At 45.1% G+C, this 20,898-nt stretch overlaps 1 protein-coding gene across 11 annotated transcripts in view; it reads left to right on the forward strand.

Annotated features, from left to right (window-relative positions):
- The window catches only part of Trank1 (tetratricopeptide repeat and ankyrin repeat containing 1), an 84,493-nt gene extending 63,805 nt beyond the window's left edge, over nt 1-20,688 (forward strand). For 6 of the 11 annotated variants that reach the window (XM_006512160.4, XM_017313432.2, XM_006512161.4 and 3 more), the window contains 9 exons: nt 2,691-2,834; nt 3,723-3,879; nt 7,987-8,075; nt 11,284-11,387; nt 11,485-11,617; nt 14,071-14,216; nt 14,860-17,909; nt 18,671-18,769; nt 19,171-20,688. In XM_006512160.4, coding sequence (XP_006512223.1) covers nt 2,691-2,834; nt 3,723-3,879; nt 7,987-8,075; nt 11,284-11,387; nt 11,485-11,617; nt 14,071-14,216; nt 14,860-17,909; nt 18,671-18,769; nt 19,171-19,271 — 4,023 coding nt within the window. In that variant the 3' untranslated portion in view covers nt 19,272-20,688. Of the gene's footprint in view, nt 1-2,690; nt 2,835-3,690; nt 3,880-7,986; nt 8,076-8,222; nt 9,648-10,031; nt 10,118-11,283; nt 11,388-11,484; nt 11,618-14,070; nt 14,217-14,859; nt 17,910-18,670; nt 18,770-19,170 lie in introns of those variants that run through there. The other 5 variants (XR_379872.3, XR_003947933.1, XR_379871.4 and 2 more) reach the window with 4 other exon arrangements.
- Nucleotides 20,689-20,898: the final 210 nt, after the last annotated feature.

A 20,898-nucleotide genomic window follows, 5' to 3' on the forward strand; every position in this document is an offset into this window, starting at 1 on the left:
CCTCCCTGTCCTCCCACTGATGACTCAGACTTTGTGAAATTCAGAAATACACAAAAGCAACAAACACCTAAACAGAATCTTTTGATAATATTTGCTTTATTTTGTATACATAAGGAGACCTCTAATAAATATTTTTAACAGTGTTTACTGGTGTAATGCAATTGTGTGTTCCCTGGTGCAAAGTATGCCCCCAATTCATCCTTTACAATCTCCAGACCAGAAAAAATGCTACAAGAAAAGGAAAGGAAATGCATTAGGGGGGAAAAAGAGAGGGAAGGCAGATCAGACTTCCCCACCCTCTGTGGTCTGGAATTTAGATTTTCTCTAGAGGTGACTGGATGAAAGTTTCTGAACAGTGATCAATGTTTGACATGAGGGATGGTGGAGATTGTCTGTCTTTGTGCCTGTTACTGTCCCAGGCAGCACTGCCTTGGAACACCTGGCATTTGGGCTTGGGTGGACATTTGGACCTGGGCGTGCATGGGCATGGGTGGTCGCTGTTTGTGTTCTTCTCTCTAGATTTATTTTGCCTGTTGATTCACATAATTACCAGGTTGTCAGAGTTGGGAGGCCAACCAAGGAGTGGCCACATCAGACCCTCATAGGATGTTTCTTCATCTTAGTGGAGATGGAGTAACTTTCTCAGATAACCCTAAACCATGCTTGGGAATTTAGAAGGGCAATTGCTCTTTACACCCTGTCCTGGGGGCATTCATTCTTTCACACTCATATAGGAGAGGGATGGGGGTGGTGGTGTCAGGAACCTTGAAACCCATAGACTTTGTGGGAGACTTGCTGTGGATCCAAGCTTTTTACTTGGAAGAAGCAGCTCCTTTTGGCCCCAAATGCTGCAGGTCTGTTATCCTTGCTCCAGACACACAACCTCTTCTTGTGTTCATTTTGAAATAATGATTTAAAAGAATGTTTATTTCCTGGAAATAGGTAACCACAAACCCAATGAGCAGGTTTGTTTCTCTTCCAGCAGTTTTAAAATGCGTCTGGCTTCTTTGGCCCCTTTGCCAGCCTCCCCCTTTTTGCCTCTTTGCCTGCCAAGAGAGTCCTCTTGAATGTCGTGTTTTTACCTGCTTTCCTTGCTAAATAGCTTTACAAAGAGGATGTTATGAGTATATCCTAAAGAATTTTTCTAAACCTTTCAACTACTCAAATGATTTCACCTATGTTGACATCACTTTTTAGAGTATGACAATGAACCCTATAGTTGATTTTTTTTTATAGTAACACAACCAGCCATGTTTAGTAGACAATGCTTTAGCCATTTCACTTCGCTTCATCACGTAGTTAGAATAATTTAAAGCAAACACCTCTCAGCTCTAGCCACTTCATGGTTTGAGCATCCTTGAGCACTACAAAGATGCCAAGTTACATCCCTTTATAAAAAGTAAAGGATGGAGAATGAAGTGGCTACAATGATACAGAAGATACAGTGATGTGTAAAATCCGAGACTCCTGGGAGTTTCATATTTTAAGTACCACATGTAACCCGGGCAGTTCAGCCTTGCTAGGGTCAGAAACCATTTCTGAGGCCTGCTGACCAACTCCAGCCCACTGGCTGTTTCCCATATCTTGGTATTAAGAATGGATTTTACATTTTTGAATGGTTAGAAAAAACTCAAAGAAGAATAATATTTCTTGGCACATGGAAGTTATATGAAACTCGATTTACTTTGACCAATAACTTTATTGGAATACAGCATGTCCATTCATTCACCTGCTACCTGTGGTTGCTTTAGTACTATGGCAGATTGACCAGTGAGAGACATGTAACATGCATATCTGATCCTTTGCAGTGGCTCTCAACCTCCCTAATGCTGTGACCCTTTAATATAATTCTTCATGTTGTGGTGACCCCCAGCCGTAAAACTATTTTTATTGTTACTCCATAACTATATTTTTGCTACTGTTGTGAATCTTAATGTAAATATCTATGTCTTTTGATGGTTTTAGGTGCCCCCTACCAAAGGGGTTGTGATTCACAGTTTGAGAGCCACTGCTTAGAGGAACAATTGCCATCCCTTAGTCATAAAACCACCTTATCTCTGGGGCTTTGGGTAAAGGAAGGAAGGAGTTAAAAGCAAGTATACCCTCAACATTGGTTATCTTCTTTTCTTTACCAACACATTTGAGTTGTTCTGTTATACACTACTAAGAACATTGTGTTCAAGGTCAGATAGTAAGTAGAAAATTTAGATATTAATATGTCTTGTCTACCTTATATCATGTTAGCATACAGTATCTGATTTTTCCACCCATTTTTAGTTGACTAGTTTAGATAATTCTGCTGCCTGTGTCTAAAATGTTGTCCCTATGTGGCATTTCTTAACTACATTATGAAAAGGAATATAGTTCCCTCTGTCCATACTGTTTGTTGACATTCTTTGAATTACCATAACACCCTAGGGCCCTTAGCATTTTTGCCCATATTGGGTACCTATATCTGGTTTCTAGACCCTCTGATCTAAGTGTTGGAGTATTTTTATGGTAGCTTCTTTGACCTGTGCCTATGTAACCTTATCTCCTCCCACCTAATCTGAGGACATGGGATGTCTCCCTCTATGCAGTGTGTGTTGAAGGCTCCACACCTCTGGGTGGGGCTCAGTTCTCCAAGAAGCTTGGGAGGCCCTTCAAAAGCAAATTCTGTTGTTCTTCAACTTGTTTTTGTTGTTGTTCAGGCTTACAAGGAATGGAAGATCATTTCCTCGTTCACACCGTCATCTGACTCCAGAGAGGAAAAGTGGCCATTGGTTGACGTTCCCTTGGAGAGATCAAGTCCCTCTCAGGCGCGGTCCCTTATGGTGAACCCAGAGATGTACAAGGTGAATACGTGCATTTGTCCACACAGTGATTTAGTGTGGAAAGAGCAAATAAGGCTTGAAGGGAAGTTGAGATGGAAAATGGAGTTTCCTTGCAGCTGGCTGCCTTCCATTATATCAGCAGTGGGAGTGGAGAAGGGGAGGTGGTGCTGGCTGCCTCCTCCCTCTCTGCAGAGCGCTGGACCATGCAGGTGAAAGTGCCTTCAGTCATTTAGTTCCTTTGGAGTTAAACGTTATTTAGGAAATTTGATGAAATCACAGAATGTTTTTGAACTAGTTTAGTAGTAATGACAGCTGTTATACAAGGTATGAGTGTCTTAATTTTAAAGATCAAATGACAGCAATCGTGAGGTCCTGGTGTCCTCCTCCAAGATTTACAGTAATTCTTTAAAACTTAATTTAATAAAAGTGTTTCTTTTATGATTTATTCATGTGTGTGTGGGTTCCTGTGGAGGCTGGAGGAGGGTGCTGGGTCTGCTGGAGCTGCATTAGAGCCATCCAGGAGCCACCTGCTGGGGACTTACGTGACATCTTCTACACGAGCAGCTAGAGCTCTTAACTGCAGAATCAAGGCTCCAGTCTCTAAAACCTACTTTCTTTTTGTGGGCCAGTGAGGAGGCTCAGTGGGCAAAATGCCAGGCAAACCTGGCTACCCGAGTTCAGTTCCTGGGGAATGCAAGGAGAAGGAGAGATCTTACTCAACAAAGTTGTCTTGTGACCTATACATATGTGCCAACACGTGTACATACAACACACATACAAATAGTAAAGTAAGTTAAAAATTAGCTTAGTTTTTGTGTTTTTTCCCAAACAAGAGTAAGCCCCTTACAGCATAGTCATACTGTCAATTGGCACACAGCTCATCATCTGTGCCCTCAACCTTCTTGTTAGCTCCTCAATGGAGAGCTGAAGCAACTCTACACTGCCATCACTCGGGCTCGGGTCAACCTTTGGATCTTTGACGAAAACCTAGAGAAACGAGCTCCTGCTTTCAAATATTTCATTAGGAGAGACTTTGTCCAAGTTGTAAAGACAGATGAAAATAAAGGTAAGACCTCATTAAAATATTCTCGCTGTCAGAGGAAAGGTGTGCTCCCTACTGTTCTGATGGTCGTGGAGAAAGGGCACAGGGTTTGATGTGTGTGTTTTATAGTGCAGAAGAGTGAACCTGGGCCCTAAGCCAGTGCTCTGCCACTGCTCTGTGCTTCCAGCCTGGGCTTTAGAGTTTCATTTTGTTTAATAGCATCCCTTCCATGACTTTCTCAGAAAAACAAAACACTTTAACTTATTTATGTCAAAGCATCTAGGAAAGAGTGTTTGAGATGCATTTGGGGAAAGTCTGTTATTTGTCCTTTAAAAGTGAGTGTTTGGATAAGAGTTGCCTAGGCTATCGTAGTATAATACAAGTTGCTATAAGCTTTGGGGTAGCTTGATTTAGATTGCTTATCAAAATAGAGATCACATAGCTCTAGTTGTAATGACAAGAAAATGAAAGTGGCTTAAGTGTCCATCCAGTATGGGAAAGGCCAAAATACCATGTACTCATTAAAAAGACTAAGATAGATTTCTAATATAGAAGGGTCTAATTTTAAAGAACTTTATATTAATACAAATATAAAAACTATGTATGTCTGTCAGCATGTAGCATAATAGAACACTTGCATGTATGTTTGTATGTGTGTATGCATATGAAATCTGTTTGAGTACCTATAACTGTTAAACCAAACTCATTTCTCACACCAGTAAGTACATTAAGAATTATGTTTGTGAGTCTCTTAGTTACTGTTCTCTGAAGAGACACCAAGGGAGTTTCTCTAGGTTTATGTCATATAATGCACATACAAACAGTAAGTTAAAAATTAGCTTGGCTTTTGTATTTTTCCCAAACCAGAGTGAACCCCTTAAACATATTCATACTGTCAATTGGGCACATCTGTGTCCTCAGCCTTCTTGTTAGTTCCTCAGTGGAGAGCTGAAGCAACTCTACACTGCCATCAGGCGGGCTTGCTTACAGTTTTAAAGGGCCAGTCAGTGGTCATCATGGTGGGAAGCAGACAGGCATAGTGTAGTGTAGTAACTGAGAGGTTTACATTCTGATCCACAAGGAGACAGCAACAGGCAGATGGGGACACTGGGCCTAGCATGGGCTTTGGAAAACCTCAAAGCCCATTCCCACACCTCTCCAATGAGGTCATATCTTTTCCAACAAGATCACACCTAAGCCCCTGCAGACACTCCACTAACTGGGGATCAAGCATTCAAGCACATGAGCTGGTAGAGGACATTCTCATTCAAACCCCCACAGCAAGAGTTCAGACAATCCAGTGTCCAGTGTCTGACTCTCAGAGCACACGGGCCAAGGATTCAGAGAGCAAGGGAGTTATTTATATCTAGTCAACTGGCTACGAGTAGTAGAGAGCCGCATGGCGAGAGGGTCTGGAGACAGAAAATGCAAAAAGACATGTTTGCATGGCTGCTACTCTGACGCTGACTTTACATTGCTTGCTTTTGTATAGATCTTGTGGCTGTGAATTGGTTGAGTACATGTGGACATCATTTCCTTCTCTATTAGTATTAGAGGGGTTTACAAAATTATCATATATTATTATTATCGTAATTTACAAAGACTAGCTAATAAAACAATGAAGTTCTCTGAGTAAGATAACCTTGAAGGGAAAAAAATCTTCCCTTTATGGAGAAGAAATCTGTCTTTCTTGAGAGCTAGTTAATGAGTTTGTTCCTCTAGACTATGCTTAATTTCTCTAAGGGCTGGGGAAGAAGCAGGGAGGCTTGCTTGTCTATTTCTGGTTATTGCTGATAGGTCAAATGGGGACTGAGATCCAACATTCTGTTCCTAGAACACAACAATTGTTTAAAAAAAAAGGTGAGAAAAGTTGAAGGTTTAAAATGTAAAAAAAACCCCATCTTCTCAAGGATCCTGCCATCTGAACTTGCCCTTGTTCAGGTCTGACTTTCTCAACATGGGCTTTTCCCTGCTCACTAAAAGGAAAAGGGGTAGTTTGGTGTAGCATATAAATTTCAATTTATTCCGTAACCCATATTCCTTTTAATTCCCAGATATGTTTTGGTACCACTGGAAGATATGATTAAGATAGGTAGTTTATTTACAACGTTAAATATTCAAGAATGACAGTTTCTTTTGTATGGCGACAGTAGGAGCACAGGAGCAAGGTCTTAATAACAAGCTATGGCTGTGCACAGTAAACTCTTCCAGAGCATCTGTCTCTCCAGGACAGTGAGCGAGAGCTGAGTGTGGTGATGATACATTTCGGCTTGGTGTGGAGTTTTACTGTGAGAATAAAATCCACCCAGAACAGAGAGCCAACATTTGTGGCTGCAAAGCCCTTGCTGTGTTATGTTCCAGAAGACTATTGGAAGGAAGCAGGGACGGAGCAGGCTGTGCAGCTCTGCCTGGGTTTGCCCCTTCTGAGCACGGTTGCCTGGCTTCCCTAGTTGGTACCTTTTAGTCTAGGCATCTCTGCTCCCATTATCTTTGATCTGGCTTGCTGTCTTTGTCTTGGCATTCACCATATCTCTGGTACTTCGTGAGCTGTGCATTGCTGCTCATTGCTGGTGACATTCTGAGGGCCATGGATGGAGAGAGCTGGTGCAGTTACAGGAAGGTTTGTATGGAACAGGAGGACAAACAGATGGTTACAGTAGTGTGTGCCCACCCTCAGGAATGTGTTAGATTGTCTACAGCTATGAGGACAATATCGGCAGCTAAAGCAAAAAATGGGTTTTGTTCAGCTTGGAATTTTTAAGCTTCACATTGGTACACACAGCTGATATACTTCAGTAGAAACTATATTTTGAATTTTTGTCTTTTCTTCAGCTAGCAATAAGTGAGTGCAAGGCTGGTCAGTGGCAGTGAGCCATAGCTGCCGGGCATACACACACACACACACACACACACACACACACACACACACGACAGTGAATGGCCAGAACCCCACAGTGTGCTAGTGTGCTAAGCCAAGCACTCTTCAATTTATGGTATTTCCAGTTTAGTATGGGGTTTATTGAGATGTAACTCCAACAGAATCCAAATATCATATACATTGTAAGATCCTGTTACCTTGAATCTGGGAGCTTGCTAAAAACTAGTTAGCTGTCTCTTGTGAGGCTATGCTGGGGCCTAGCAAACACAGAACTGGAGGCTCACAGTTAGCTATTGGATGGATCACAGGGCCCCCAATGGAGGAGCTAGAGAAAGCACCCAAGGAGCTAAAGGGATCTGTAACCCTATAGGTGGAACAACAATATGAACTAACCAGTACGCCCAGAGCTCATGTCTCTAGCTGCATATGTATCAGAAGATGGCCTAGTTGGCCATCACTGGAAAGAGAGGCCCATTGGTCGTGCAAACTTTATATGCCTCAGTACAGGGGGATGCCAGGGCCAAGAAGTGGGAGTGGGTGGTAGGGGGGTGGGGGGGAGGGTATGGGGGACTTTTGGGATAACATTGGAAATGTAAATGAAGAAAATACCTAATTAAAAAAAAGAACTGGTTGGCTTTGAATTTTCAAGGAGGAATTAATAATCACTGTCTTCTACTTCATAGCTACAGACAAGGAAAGTAGACCAGAATTTAAAAGGCAAATTATGTCCTTTTCTCACTTCTACCTCCTCCTTATGAAACCTACACTGGCCCATTTTGGTGCTAAAACACATGTTGATGAGGTCTAGACTGTAAGCATGAGCGCCAAAAGAAGTCACTTTCTCACATCTCTAGTGGATACAAGGCGTGGTCAAGGAGTGGGCTGGGTTAGTTCCTTCTGAGGCCACTCTTGGGCTTCCAGACAAGCAACACCTTCTCACTGTGTCCTCACATGGACTTTGCTCTGTGTGGTGCGTGCGTGTGCGTGCGTGTGTGTATATGTGTGTGTGTGTGTGTGTGTGTGTGTGTGTGTGTGTGTGTGTATCCTTATCTCTTCCAAGGATACCAGTGAGATTGAATTAAGGATCACTCTAAAGGTTTCATCAAATAGCTCTTGTCTCCAAATAAAGTCTTGTTTTGCAGCAGTAGAGATAAAGAATTCAATGAATATGGGAGGATACAGTTTAGGTCAACCAGGTATAAGTCAATGCCTACTGCCTGGAGAAACAAACTGGCTTTTCACTTTCATTGCAGACTTTGATGATAGCATGTTTGTTAAGACCTCAACTCCTTATGAATGGATCATACAAGGAGACTATTATGCCAAGCACCAGTGCTGGAAGGTAAGGAGCCGGGCCAGACACCAAGGGTGAGGGATGTCTGTGGTCCTTGGCAGAGCTCATGGGAAGGTTTCCCACTATCACACTGGTGACTATGACACAGTGAGGATGGCAGTGATTCTGTCACTTCTTCTGAGTTTGTCCTGACAGGAGAAGAGCTCCCTGCACCCTTCCCTCGCCAGTCAGTGCAGACATGGGCAGTTCTTCGTTTTAGCTAATTGCTGGACACACTCATAGGTAGGTAGAGTATCAAGGCCTGTCCCCTGCCAAGGATCTCTCCTATTTTTATTTCCTTGATTGATTTTTGCAGCTCAACAAAACCATCAGAGGCCCAATCTTATTTTATTTCTTCCCTTTTCTGTGCAGCCTGTTAGAGTGTCCCCTTGTATCTGTAAGTGGCTGCTTCAGCACCATCCCACACGGGAATGAAGGCAGGCACTTACTTCTTTAGGATCTCTCTTTAGATCATCTTTCTCCTGGTTGGTACTAGGTCACATGCCCCCATCTCTGCAAAGTCATCTGAGAGTACAGTCCTGCCTGACAGCTTCAGCCCTTTATGTAGAGTAGATCTTTCCATCTGGCAAGAAAGGAAGGAGGATTCTGTGGGTAGCAACACCACCACAAACAGATCCCTAAGAGATCACACCTCCTGGAACTGACTGCCTGGGCACCTGGTCACCTGGGTGACTGGGTACGCATGTCTACAGCTGAAAGCAGCTGGGCTGGGTTTAACAGATGGCTTTCTTGACTTCTGTGCCCCATATGTGATATCCAGCTTCTTAAGTGTCACAGAAAGATGCCCACGGTTTTGCTTCTATGACTAATAGACACTGTGAGTCAGTGGTTTCTTTCTCTGTGGGGCTTATTCTGTTGCCTAGCAACCCTCATTATTTGATTCTATAAAGTTAGGCCTGAGTGAAGGAACTAGGCAGTGGTAAAGAGCCTGGAACTGCAATTCAGAACTGATTAAAGCCATGCCATGAGATGTCTGCGGTCTCACATACCTGGGAGACAGCTCTTCAAGTTTCCTTAGCCTTGATTCCTAGAAGAATTTTGTCTGTGGTGATGACAGGGGAAATGGTTTACATGCACAGAAAAGAACACATATCTGGGTTTCTCAGTCATCTGTTGCTGCATAACAAAGACCTCCTATCTGAACTGAAATCACAAGAAATTTGTGCTGTTCCCAGTTCTAAGGGCTGGCAGTTTGAATCAGCTGAATAGCTTCTGGGCTCACCTGGAGAATTCATATGTCCACACTCAGCTTCCATTCAGTTGTGTTGTTCTGTTTCTAGTGATTGGCTGGTTATGGGGGCCAGGATGGGGGGGGGGAAAGGGCGGTCACTGGATTCTTGGAAAACTTGTCCCTGATCCTTGAGCAGGTCAGTCTGGGCTAGTTCATATGATACCAGGGTTCAAAGAAGTATGCCAGTCCCTGGAGGCCTTTTCTTAGAATTAGCCCCGTGCCCCTTTTGCTGAATTCTCATTGGACACAATAAACTGATAAGTCACAGCCTGTACTGAAGGACCAGGAGACAGGCAGATTTATGACTGCAGGAGTAGAAGCAGCAAAGGTATAGCAAAGGCCTGTGGGAGGCAGAGGCAGAGGCGGGAGCATGAGAGCGGGGGCATGAGGGGAAGCAACAGAGCCACGCTGTTATAGATTTGCTCTGTGTGAAGAGTCATTTTCAAACTATGTAATATTTAGCCCTAGAAATTGATAGATAGAAGTATGGAACATTTGGCTGCTGTAAAAGCAAAATCTTTTTAGGCAGGGTGGAGGGAGGCAGCAGGGAGGGAGCTGCAAGGCAGCTGGGCAGCAGCAGCTGCAATGTGAAGCCTCACCTTTCGTTCCTTTCAGAGCATCGTTGATGTTACCCATATGTGTTGTCCATGGGATTCCAATTATTTATCCCTTAAAAAATACCTTTTGAATGTTTGAATCTAAAATTTTTTTAGGGGAGCCGGCACAGATGAGAATGTTATAAAAAGCCTTCTCCTCGCCTGACTTTATTTTGACCCCGCTAAAGGACTTCAGGACTCAGGTGGCTTATTGAGTTTTTGGCTGCATGTCAATGAATGTGTCAGAACCACCATGCAAGATCATTCATCCAACAAATACTTGTTGAGCTATGGGCCAGACGTTCTATTTAGACCCTAAGAATATGATGGCGAGCAACAGTGGACTATAGACAAGTGCACAATTCAGTATTGCAGGTGTCACAGAAGAGAACAAGCTTTTCCCAGAGCCACCTGTTCTGGACACGGGAGGTCAGGGAAGCCTTCTTTCAGAAAGGGGGTCTTGAGACTGTTAGAATAAATGAAGTGAATTAGGCAGAGAAAGGAAGTGGGAGCCTTTCAGTTAGAACAGTGCATGCAAAGGTCCTAGCTGGGAAGGAGGGTGGTACAGGTCCCAGCCCGTGGGCCTGGAAGGACAGGAGCACAGAGCATGAGTGGGAGAGGTCATTCTGTCTGAGTCACCAGAAAGCACCACTCAGTGCCTCCTGCATCAACACCACGACCTACTGCCAGGGACAGTGGGAGCCCACTGCTTCTCTAGCTCCTGCTTTGAGACAGTGCGAGCACTCCTGATTCAGAAGAGCCGCTTTCTGCTGGCCAGGATTTGAATTATGCTTGGAGTCCCTTTGACACCCTTTTGCACATCTCATAGTCAGAGGTTTGTGAACACAGATCTGCATGCTCCAAGGATCTGAATATGCTCTGATTGTTATCTCTACTGTATTTTTATAACACCATGTCTACACTGCTGTCTACTAGCACACAGGTGCCACTGTAGTTAGCAATTATGTCAAAGCCCAGAATAGCCACTGGGGGACTTTGGACCCATTGCTCCATGGCTCTGACTGAAGTTGCTACTACATACAATGAGGAGGGTACATCCCCTGCGTGTGGCTATTGGAAGATTAAACAAAGTTGGTGTTGTGGTGACCTATAGATACATGTTGTATTCACCTTTTCATGGTTACTGGCTATTTCCTAATGAAACCTTTGGGTTGAGTTAGCTGGTCCCACAGCTGGGCTCTGTCTTTGGAGATGTCTCTCTTTAAATTACCTGCACCTTCCTGCTTTCCCTGTCAGATTGGGCTGGGCCAGGCACAGAGCTCTGTTCATAGGAACACAATGCATGTGTTAATTCTTGTTCTATTAACTCTGCTACATTGCTGGGAATCAAACCTTTGACCTGTTCTAGGTGGCAGCTAAGTGTTACCAGAAAGGAGATGCATTAGAGAAGGAGAAGCTGGCCCTGGCCCACTACACTGCCCTGAATATGAAATCCAAGAAATTCAGCCCCAAGTAAGTGTCTCAGGATCGGTTCAGATGCTCTCTGACGAGAGCAGCAGGTTGAATATACTAGCCACATTTCATGACAATGCTGGTTTCTTTTCCCCAGGGAGAAGGAGCTGCAGTATTTGGAACTGGCTAAGACTTACTTGGAGTGCAATGAACCAAAGCTATCTCTTAAGTGTTTGAGCTACGCTAAGGAGTTCCAGCTCTCTGCCCAGTTGTGTGAGAGGCTGGGAAAGGTATGGCCCCACCCAAGGGCACTGCTTGAAGAACAGGGCTTCATCTGGGCAAATGGGGGTGGTGCTCAGCCTCTGCATGTGGCAGGAAGGAGAGACTGGTCTTGTGATCTGTGATTGTTCTTTTTCCACTTGCTCATGAGAGAGGGAGTGCGTGTGTGTATTCATCCACATCTGTGTTATTATTCAAGGCCTGAAGTCAGTCACAGGGAGGCCAAGTTGCAGACCCAAACCAGATGGATGTTAGGATATTTTTGCTTTCTTTTTCCATATTTTCATAGTCTGTAGTCAGCTTGAGTAAATAGCCTGGTGTTTACAGGAAGTTTTTGTGTATGTGTGTGTGTGTGTGTTCATAGTAATCATCTAGATCATCGCTGTCTAATCCAGCAGCCATGTGCAACTCCTTGATATAAAATTAGTTAAGAGGAAATAAAGTTAAAAGTTTGACCCCAGTGTCACCAGTCATGTGTGAATGCTCATCATTACAAAATGGAATCATTAGGTGGGCAGTGGTGGCGCACACCTTTAATCCCAGCACTTGGGAGACAGAGGCAGGCGGATTTCTGAGTTCAAGGCCAGCCAGGTCTACAGAGTGAGTTTCAGGACAGCCAGGACTACACAGAGAAACCCTGTCTCAAACCCCCCACACCCCCTAAAAAAGAGAAAAAAAAAACAAGCAAAAAACCAAAAATGGTATTATTGCTCAGAGCTCTGTTGGGCAGAGCCTCTAGTCTGGACATAGCTTCTCAGAGTTTGGCAAGCTGGCAGTGGGCCACAAGCTGGCAGTGGAATGATTGTTTGTGGCAGGGTTAAAACAGGAGAAAAAAATAAGTTAGAGATTGTTCACAGCTGCATCACACTGCTGTGACTCCAAGTGGCAGTCATAGTCTCAGCAGTTTCTCTGCTTCTTTTTCCATTGGTGTATGTGTATGTGTGTTTGTGTGCACCCAAAGCTGATGCTGGGAATCATCTTCCATTCCTCTTTCACCTTTACTCACTGAGGCAAGGCCAGCGAATCAAACCCAGAGCTCACCGGTATGGCCAGTCTTGCCAGCTAGCTTGCTTTGGGGGATTCCCCTGTCTTCACTTTCAAGCCACTCCTCTCTGGCTGCCACATACAACACTGGTGTAGCTTGACTCAGTCTTGCTGGAGACATTTGTGATGTGTCGCTATGAGTGGCCTGCTGCCCTGGGGTCTTGGGATACAGTTACCTCATTTTACCAGGTATGAATGATCACCTTCCTGTTCATAATGGCCATGCCACTATTCGTGTAAAGATTCTGCGTTCCCTGTGTCCTTGGCAGTGTTTAACAGATCCTAACCTTTTCAAGCTCATAGATGTTGCTTGCTCACTGGGGATCTAATTTGTACTCTGACTGTCACTGAAGCTGGGCAGCTTCATGTCAGCTGGTCACATCCCCACCTTAAATGACAGATGGAGCCTGCCTTTTCAAAATTATGCAGTTTACAAAGTCTTTACTTTGTAGCTACAAGGATTCCTTTTATGTTCTAGACTTACAATTCTTATACGGCAGCTTCTAGGCAGATGTGGCTACTTAAGATTAGTTACAATTAAATAAAATTTAAAATTCAGTTTTTAGGTTACAGTACCCCATATATCAGCGTTGCTATTCAGATTTAGCTAGTGGCCGGCAGATCGGCTCTCACAATAGTGAAAAGCATCTGCTCTCACAGAGTTGTTGGACAGTCCTACAGTTCTTGTCTCCCTTGCCTCCTCCCTCTCCTCCCTCTTTTCCTTCATTTCCAATGCCAGGAATCGAACCCAGGGCCTCACACAAATTTTAAGCAAGTGCTCTATCACTGAGCTTCATTCAAAGTCCTTAAAACGGTTTTTTCCTTAGCTTTATTTCATGAGACCTTTGAACAGCTTTGAAGTCATAAAATTCATTAGCTTTTCCCCTAAGATTTTTATCTTTAGGTTTTGTTGGAAACATTTCTACTTACACAGAAATCTCCATACATTTTTCCTCAATAATTTTCATATCTAAACCTTTAAGCTTTTTCATTTTTGTTTTTTTATGTTTATGAGTGTTTTGGCTGCATGTATGTATGTTTACTGCATTTACTGAGAAGGCCGGAAAAGGATATTGGATTCCCTGGGACTGGAAGTAAAGATGGTTGTGAACTGCCATGTAGGTGCTGGGAATTGAATTTGCAAGACAAGTAAGGGCTGTAAACTGCTGAGCCATCTCTCTAGCTCCTGTCTTTACATCTGTAGTCCACCTGTACCTTATCTTTGTATAAGATATGGCGTTGGGATTTAGCTTGTTCCTTTATTTTAAACGGAATTTGTTTTTATATTATCTATACTACAGTCACTCTAACTGGATTCTAAGAAATAGACATATAATCATGTTTATTGTTTATGTATTACCATTTTAAAGATTAAAGAAATTAGAATACTTTAAATAAAAGTAACATTTTCCTGTTCTAGATAAGAGACGCGGCCTATTTCTATAAGCGAAGCCAGTGCTTCCAAGATGCTTTCAGATGCTTTGAGCAGATTCAGGAATTTGATCTTGCCCTCAGAATGTACTGCCAAGAGGAGCTTTTTGAGGAAGCTGCTATTGCAGTGGAAAAGTAGGTGGTTTTATTCTCTTGCATCTGCCTGCCTTCTTCTCCCTCCTCCAGGGGATGGCTTGCCATGGTAGTTACTCTGCTGATCCTGAAGTGGCCTGACCACGTCGTCCTCTCTCCGTCGAGAGGATGCTTCAGTGCAGTCTCAGAGCTCCTTGAGAGTGACTCTGCCTCTCAGCCTCTTAAGCTCTGACCATCATCACAGAGATGGCTGTAGATGAAGGATGTGTCCCGGTGTGTTTTAATAGGATATACTGACTCTAGTCAGTGGAGTGAAAGGACCCCTGAGAGCTTTATCTGTTATCTGCGTAACATGATTCCAATCACATACATACCTAGCAAAAGAGAAGAACTGTAAGCCAGATAAAAACAAAGACTGCTGCAGCCACCAGTGTGTCCCTTTTCAAGATCACAGTCATGTTTGCCAAAGCTCAGTGCCCAAAGTATTGTTATGTTTTGACTTTTCAGTATGCATAAATTTTGCCTGGACAATGAAGCATTACAGAAATGTCTGAGTGGCAGACAGGTTTAGGTCTTTTCGCCACTATTGCTCATGGAGGTCTTATTTAAAGAGCTTTGTATTGGTTTGGGGGACTTTCCTACTTTGGTGACAGCAGGTTGTCATGTGTGCTCTCTGTCTTTACAGGTATGAAGAAATGCTGAAGAACAAGACCTTTCCCATTCCCAAGCTCTCCTATTCTGCCAGTCAGTTTTACCTGGAAGCTGCTGCAAAGTACCTGAGTGCAAATAAGAGCAAGGAAATGATGGCCGTCCTCTCCAAGCTCGACGTAGAGGACCAGCTGGTGTTCCTTAAGTCACGGAAATGCCTAGCAGAAGCGGCAGAATTGCTCAACAGGGAGGGCCGGAGGGAAGAGGCTGCCCTATTGATGAAGCAACATGGCTGCCTTCTGGAGGCTGCCAGGCTCACTGCCAACAAGGATTTTCAGGCCTCATGCCTCCTGGGGGTTGCCCGCTTCAATGTGGCCAGAGATTCTGACATAGAACACACAAAGGTTATTCTGAGAGAAGCACTCGATCTCTGCTATCAAACCAGCCAGCTGGCTGGCATCGCAGAGGCCCAGTTCCTGCTAGGGATTATCCTGAGAGACTTTCAGAAGCTTAGAGATGCCTTCATCAAGTTTGACATGCTCAACCACTCAGCTGGAATGGTAGAAGCTCTCTATGAAGCAGCCAGCCTGTGTGAGTCTGAGCATCAGAAGGTCCTGGCGCTGGCTCCTGGGGGCTTGGAAGTCCTTCTCAATCTGGTCAGGGCCCTTAAAAACGTGACCAACAATGCTGAGAAGGAAATGGTCAAATCTTGCTTTGAGTTCTTTGGAATTTTTCAGGTGGATGCCAAATATTGCCAGATAGCCCAGAATGACCCAGGGCCCATATTAAGAATAATTTTAGACCTGGATTTGACCTTGAGTGAGAAGAAAACAAAGGATCATTTCTTAATAGTGACTGACCAGGTGAAACTAGCCCTGAATAAGCACCTTTTGGGCAGACTGTGTCAGATCACACAGATCCTGCTCGGGAAGGCCTACCCAGGAATCTGCATGAGATTTATTGTGGGTTTGAAATGTGAGGATGAGCAGTGTGAAGATTTCCACAGGCCCCTCAGGCGCTGTGAGGCCAAGTGCATGGTTCAGTCAAAAATGCACCTGGTTGCAATCAACGGGTTGCTTCTGGAGGCCAAGAAAGTGTTCCCTAATGTCTTAGCTGAAGATCTTGAAGAAATGGATTATATTTTGTCTCCAGATACATATGGCCTTTGCAAATCGTTCCTAAACCTCCTCTTCCCCAGGCATTTCCACCAGAGAGTGCTGTCAGAAAACCCCATGGCCTGTAAAGACATCCTCAAGCCAAATTACAAGTCCTTTCGCTCCTTCCGGTGTGCCTTGAAAGAGTACATCCATGACCTGTTTCAGAAAGAGAGTGCACACAGCCGCAGGGAGTCCACAGACCTGTGGCTGAGTGCCATGCAGGCCTTCCTTCTGTCCTCCAGCTACCCAGAGGACTTTGAGAAGCTGCTCCGCCAGGAGGAGGACAGTTACAACCGGGAGCTGAAAGTGCTCGAGTCTGACAGAGAGGACAGAGGCAGGGGTCGAGGCAGCAGAGTGAGAGGCATAGAAGGGAAGTTTGGCATGTTGGTGCCCAACAGGGAGGATGAGAACGTGGAGAAGTCCTACCTGTGCTTCATCCGGCTGCTGGAGAGTTCCATGGACCAGCTCTATGTTCGCAGGAACCCTGGAGACTACAAGAGGCTCTTCTTCCGCTTCATGAATGTTCTCATCAAGAGGTGCAAAGCGCCGCTGGTCCCCAGCATTATCAATACAGTGGTGCTGCTGGAGCTGCAGTTTGTGCACTGTGGGGTGGTACTGACCCGCCTCTGGAAGAATGCTGTCCTGTGCCTCCCCAAGAGCTACATCGCACTCCTGCACTTCTGGGAGTTTCTGTACGGCAAGAAGGACCGGGAATCTGGGGAGGTGTTCTCCATCATCCAAGAGTACAAGCCAAAGGATGTGACCAGAGCTATCCGGGACTTCCGGTTCCACCTGTCCTACCTTGTCAAGGTGCTGTGTGGCTACGAGAATATGAACTTCAACGTCCTGCTTGACTCCTTCAGCGAAATAGACTATGTGATATCGGGGGAGGCAGAGCGGACACTGGTGCTGTGCTTGGTGATGCTGGTGAATGCTGAGGAAGTCCTGCAGCCTTTCTGCAAGCCGCTTCTCTTCCGCCACTTCCGGGAGATCCAGACAAGGCTGCAGCTGATGAGCATGGATTGGCCGGGCCAGGTGCCCAAGAGGCTGCTGAAGGTGGTGCAGCGGGTGCTGGTGGCAGCCAGTGTGAAGTCTGTGGCTGAGGCGCTGCAGGACCTGCTCTTCGAGCGAGACGAGGAGTACCTGGTGGATTGCCACTGGCGGTGGGACAGTGTGCATACCAAAGGCACTGTGGTCCGTGGCCTCTGCCATGAGGAGGTCAGACTGAACCGCCTGCTCTGTACGGGCCCCATGGACCAGTTTGCTGACTCAGAGTGGGATTTTGGTGAAGATGAGACTCATGAATTAGATGAGTTGGCCCAGGAAGACCGAGATAATTTTCTGGCTGCCATCCTTTCCCAGAAGCAGCGAAAGGCCTTGATCCAGCGCAAGCTGCGCAGAGTCTGCCTAGTGGTGTCTCTGTGCATCCGCTGGAGGAGGTGGGTCCAGACAGAGCACAGCAGAGAGGATAGGGAGGTCAGACCTGGGAACTTCAAAAGGGCCGATGTAGACAGGACCCAGTGCGACCTGTGTGGAGTAAAGTTTACCCGCAGCCCCGAAAGCTACTTTAGTCCTGGCAAAGCATTTGAGGGAACAGCCACAGAGGCTGTGCTGATTTCCAGGGCTGAACTGGAGGGGAGGGAGTGCCGAGAGAGAATCAGTGAGTCTTATGAGCAGCACATTCGCCTGGAAGGCCACCGGAGGCAGCAAGCAGCCTACCAGAAGTACTTGGATTTTTTCCATGAAAAGGTAGACCCCATCATCGAAGAAGGCAAAGTGGTGGTGCAGGGCATTGAGCAGAGCGTCTGGATCCGTAGTCACCTGGGCTCCAAGGAGCAGAGCCACATGCTGCAGAGGAAGGTGCAGGAGCACATCAGGAGGGTTTCAGATCTGGTGGAGGAGCTCTACAGGCGGAAGGCCTGGGCTGAAGGTGAGAGTCCGAGGGGGACTGGTTCAGGCACTGGTGAGCTTGTACCTAAGATGCTCAGTTACAACTGACTTAGGTAGGGTAGGATGTTAGTCGTAGCAGAAAGACAAGAAAAGGCTGTTCGCAGATCCCAGCAATATCTCATTGTTGAGACTATCGCCAGTTAAATATTTGTGATTATTGTAAGTGATGATGGTTTCTCTGGGTGCTACAGATGAGAAACTAGTTTGTTAGCTAATGCTATTGAGAAGATACAGGCAGAAATTTTAAAGTTGTGAGAAAACTCTTTGAGGTGCCTTTTTGTTATTCATTCAGTGATTCCTTGAGCACCGACAAGATGCTGAGCCCTAAGGTAGGAACTAAGAGTATATAGATCTCTTCTTAGGATGGCCCCTGACTCACTTTAGTGGTGAGTGCTCTCATCAGCTCTTATAATCAAGTTTTCTCCTTGCTTCTTTATTGGCTGTTTCTTACCAGCATTGTAAACTAAGCATAACGTTAACAATATTACACTGAAAACATTCTGTAATCCAGACGCTTTCCCAGGTTCAGGCTTGATGATCTTTTGAATAGAAGTTTCCAGAAAGCTTTGCTTTTGGCAATTGGCAGACCCACAGCTGTGGCACTGGGCTATCATTTAAAGTACCTTGTGCTTGTGGTGGCAGAAGGCAGCTTTGGGCTGTCGTGATCTTGGCCTAGTGCTTGATGCTCTAGTGCCTGAAGCCATTTCTTTGCTTAGAGCATTTGTTGTTTGGTTTCTGTAGCAGAGGAGGTGATGACTCAGCAGGTCAAAATTCTGACCCTGTCAGTCAAGAACGCACAGGAGTGGCTGAAGAAGACAGAGCTCCGCTTAAAAGATGAAGGTAAGGCCTGATCTCCTAGGACAGGTGATGCCTTGGCTCCTGTGATTCTTAGTACTTCTGGGTTCCAGCTGAGTATCAGGTGGATTTACCAATGATGTCAGGAGTATCTGCCAGACTGTTAGTGATAGAGTTTCTCTGTCAGATGGAGGCCAGTATTACAGGCTTGTGCTAGTTGCTTATGAATTATCGTAGATGTTCAGTCATTGTGCAGACTTAGCACAGCAACTCCCAAGGACAGTACTCAAGAGAAAGTTCCATTCCCTACCACCCTGGCAGAAAGCTTCATTTCTTTAACTTAAAACAATGATTCCAGAGAAATCAGGTTTAACAGGATGTTAAACTTTGGTAGAAGAGGAAACTGCCTTTTTCACTTGGGTTTCGATGTTTTGCTTCCTAACTAGGTACTGTTCAGGAGGAAGAGTATGAAAATGAAGTGGAAGACTTTGGTGAGCTCCGCCCTAGAAGGCGTGCCCAGAAATGTGGGAAGCAGAGAAAGCACTAATGTGTTTTCACACATCTGTTGCCTCCCAGACCTTCAGACCATTCCATCCTCTGTTAAACTTCTGAATGCTGGCTGGTGCAGAAGAGAAATATAATGTGAATTAGTGTTAAAAAGGGACAGCCACCTTTGCTGTCCGTTGTCACTATCGCCCAGTTAGAGGTGGCATAGGGTCAGAGTGCTCCTCTTGCAAGGATCTCTAGTTTTCCAAGTTGAGGTCTAACAGCAACACTGCTCCCCAGACACCACACATGTCCAGTTAGGTGGGAGGTAGTTGAAAGGAGTGCTGGGACTTCTCTGCCCCAAGCCAGGCTCCTGGGCTCATAACCACTGTAGCAGGGGAGTAGGCATTTAAGATTGGCAGCTTGGAGTGCCCCTGCTCCAGGTTAGAAAATCCCTCTGTGGATCCCACATCTCTTGGCACACTGCTGTAAAACAGCAAGCAGAGCCAAGGCTGTCTGTGCCCAAAGTACACCTTGCCATAAGCGACCCCTGAGTCCAGGCTCTCCCTTTTGGTTGTCTGAGTGGCTACTGTGGTATATTTTCCTGTTGTCTCTGGCGACTTTTCTGCCTTCTTTTCTTTTCTTTTCTTTTCTTTTCTTTTCTTTTCTTTTCTTTTCTTTAATTTCCTTTCCTTTCTTTTTCTTTTTCTTTCTTTCTTTCTTTCTTTCTTTCTTTTTTTTTCTTTTGTGATCATTCCCAGCTACTTGTGCAAGCCAGGGTTAGACTACCTCAGAATGTAGTCAAGCATCCACCCAGCAGCCTTTGGACATCTTTCCATTTTTCCATTCAATGAACATTTGAAGGTATTTCCTGCACACTCCAAAGTGGTCTTGCCTTTGCCTTGGCTATTGTGTAGATGATAGGAGAAGCACCTTGCCTATGCCTTGCACATCTGTGTTTCCTGGTTTTCCCTGGCACATTTCACACCTATGCTCAGGTTGGCAGCTTGAATTTCTGCTCACTGGGCTCTTCAGCTGGTGTACAATGGACAGAGGAACTTCTAATGATAGTTCTGTGGATCACTGCCATGTGGCCTGTAGGCCCTGCCAGGGGGCTGCATGAGGCCTGCATTCCCCCCCACCCACTGCCAGCCACTGTCAGCCTGGCCTCGTCTGGGAAGCCTCCCTGCCTCTCTGATGGTCACTGCCTGCCCTTTCCCCACTCAGCCCAGGTTCACGCCGGTCTCTGGGGCTTTGCCTCCCACAGAACCAGCTTTTCTTCCATGTTGCTGCTGCTTTTGCTGCTCACCATTACCCCCCACTGTCTTTCTAAAGACGGGTTTCCACGACAAGTTTTGTAATTTTTATTGTTATGTTTCTCACTTTTATTCCAGATTTTTTTTTTATAAACTTGCCAGAAAATCCAATCAGATATTGCTGTATTATCTTGTTTTTATAAAGTTATAGCATCTCTCTTACCTGTTGTCTTTTTGTTTATTTAAAATTTCCACTGAGAGCAAGTATGGGCTGGTGCTATTGGCTCTTTCTGGGCTGCTCGCTGATGCTGTCTTCTTGTGCCCACTAAGGTTAAGAAATTCAAGGTCAGAAACGCAGCTGAGTGCAGGCACTTGTGCTTAGGGGTGTGCGGAGGGCCAGCCTTTTCAGTCTGCTGCTGCTATACAGTAGGT

The sequence above is a fragment of the Mus musculus genome, chromosome 9 (genome assembly GCF_000001635.26).
Source record: "Mus musculus strain C57BL/6J chromosome 9, GRCm38.p6 C57BL/6J".
NCBI classification, from domain to species: domain Eukaryota; kingdom Metazoa; phylum Chordata; class Mammalia; order Rodentia; family Muridae; genus Mus; species Mus musculus.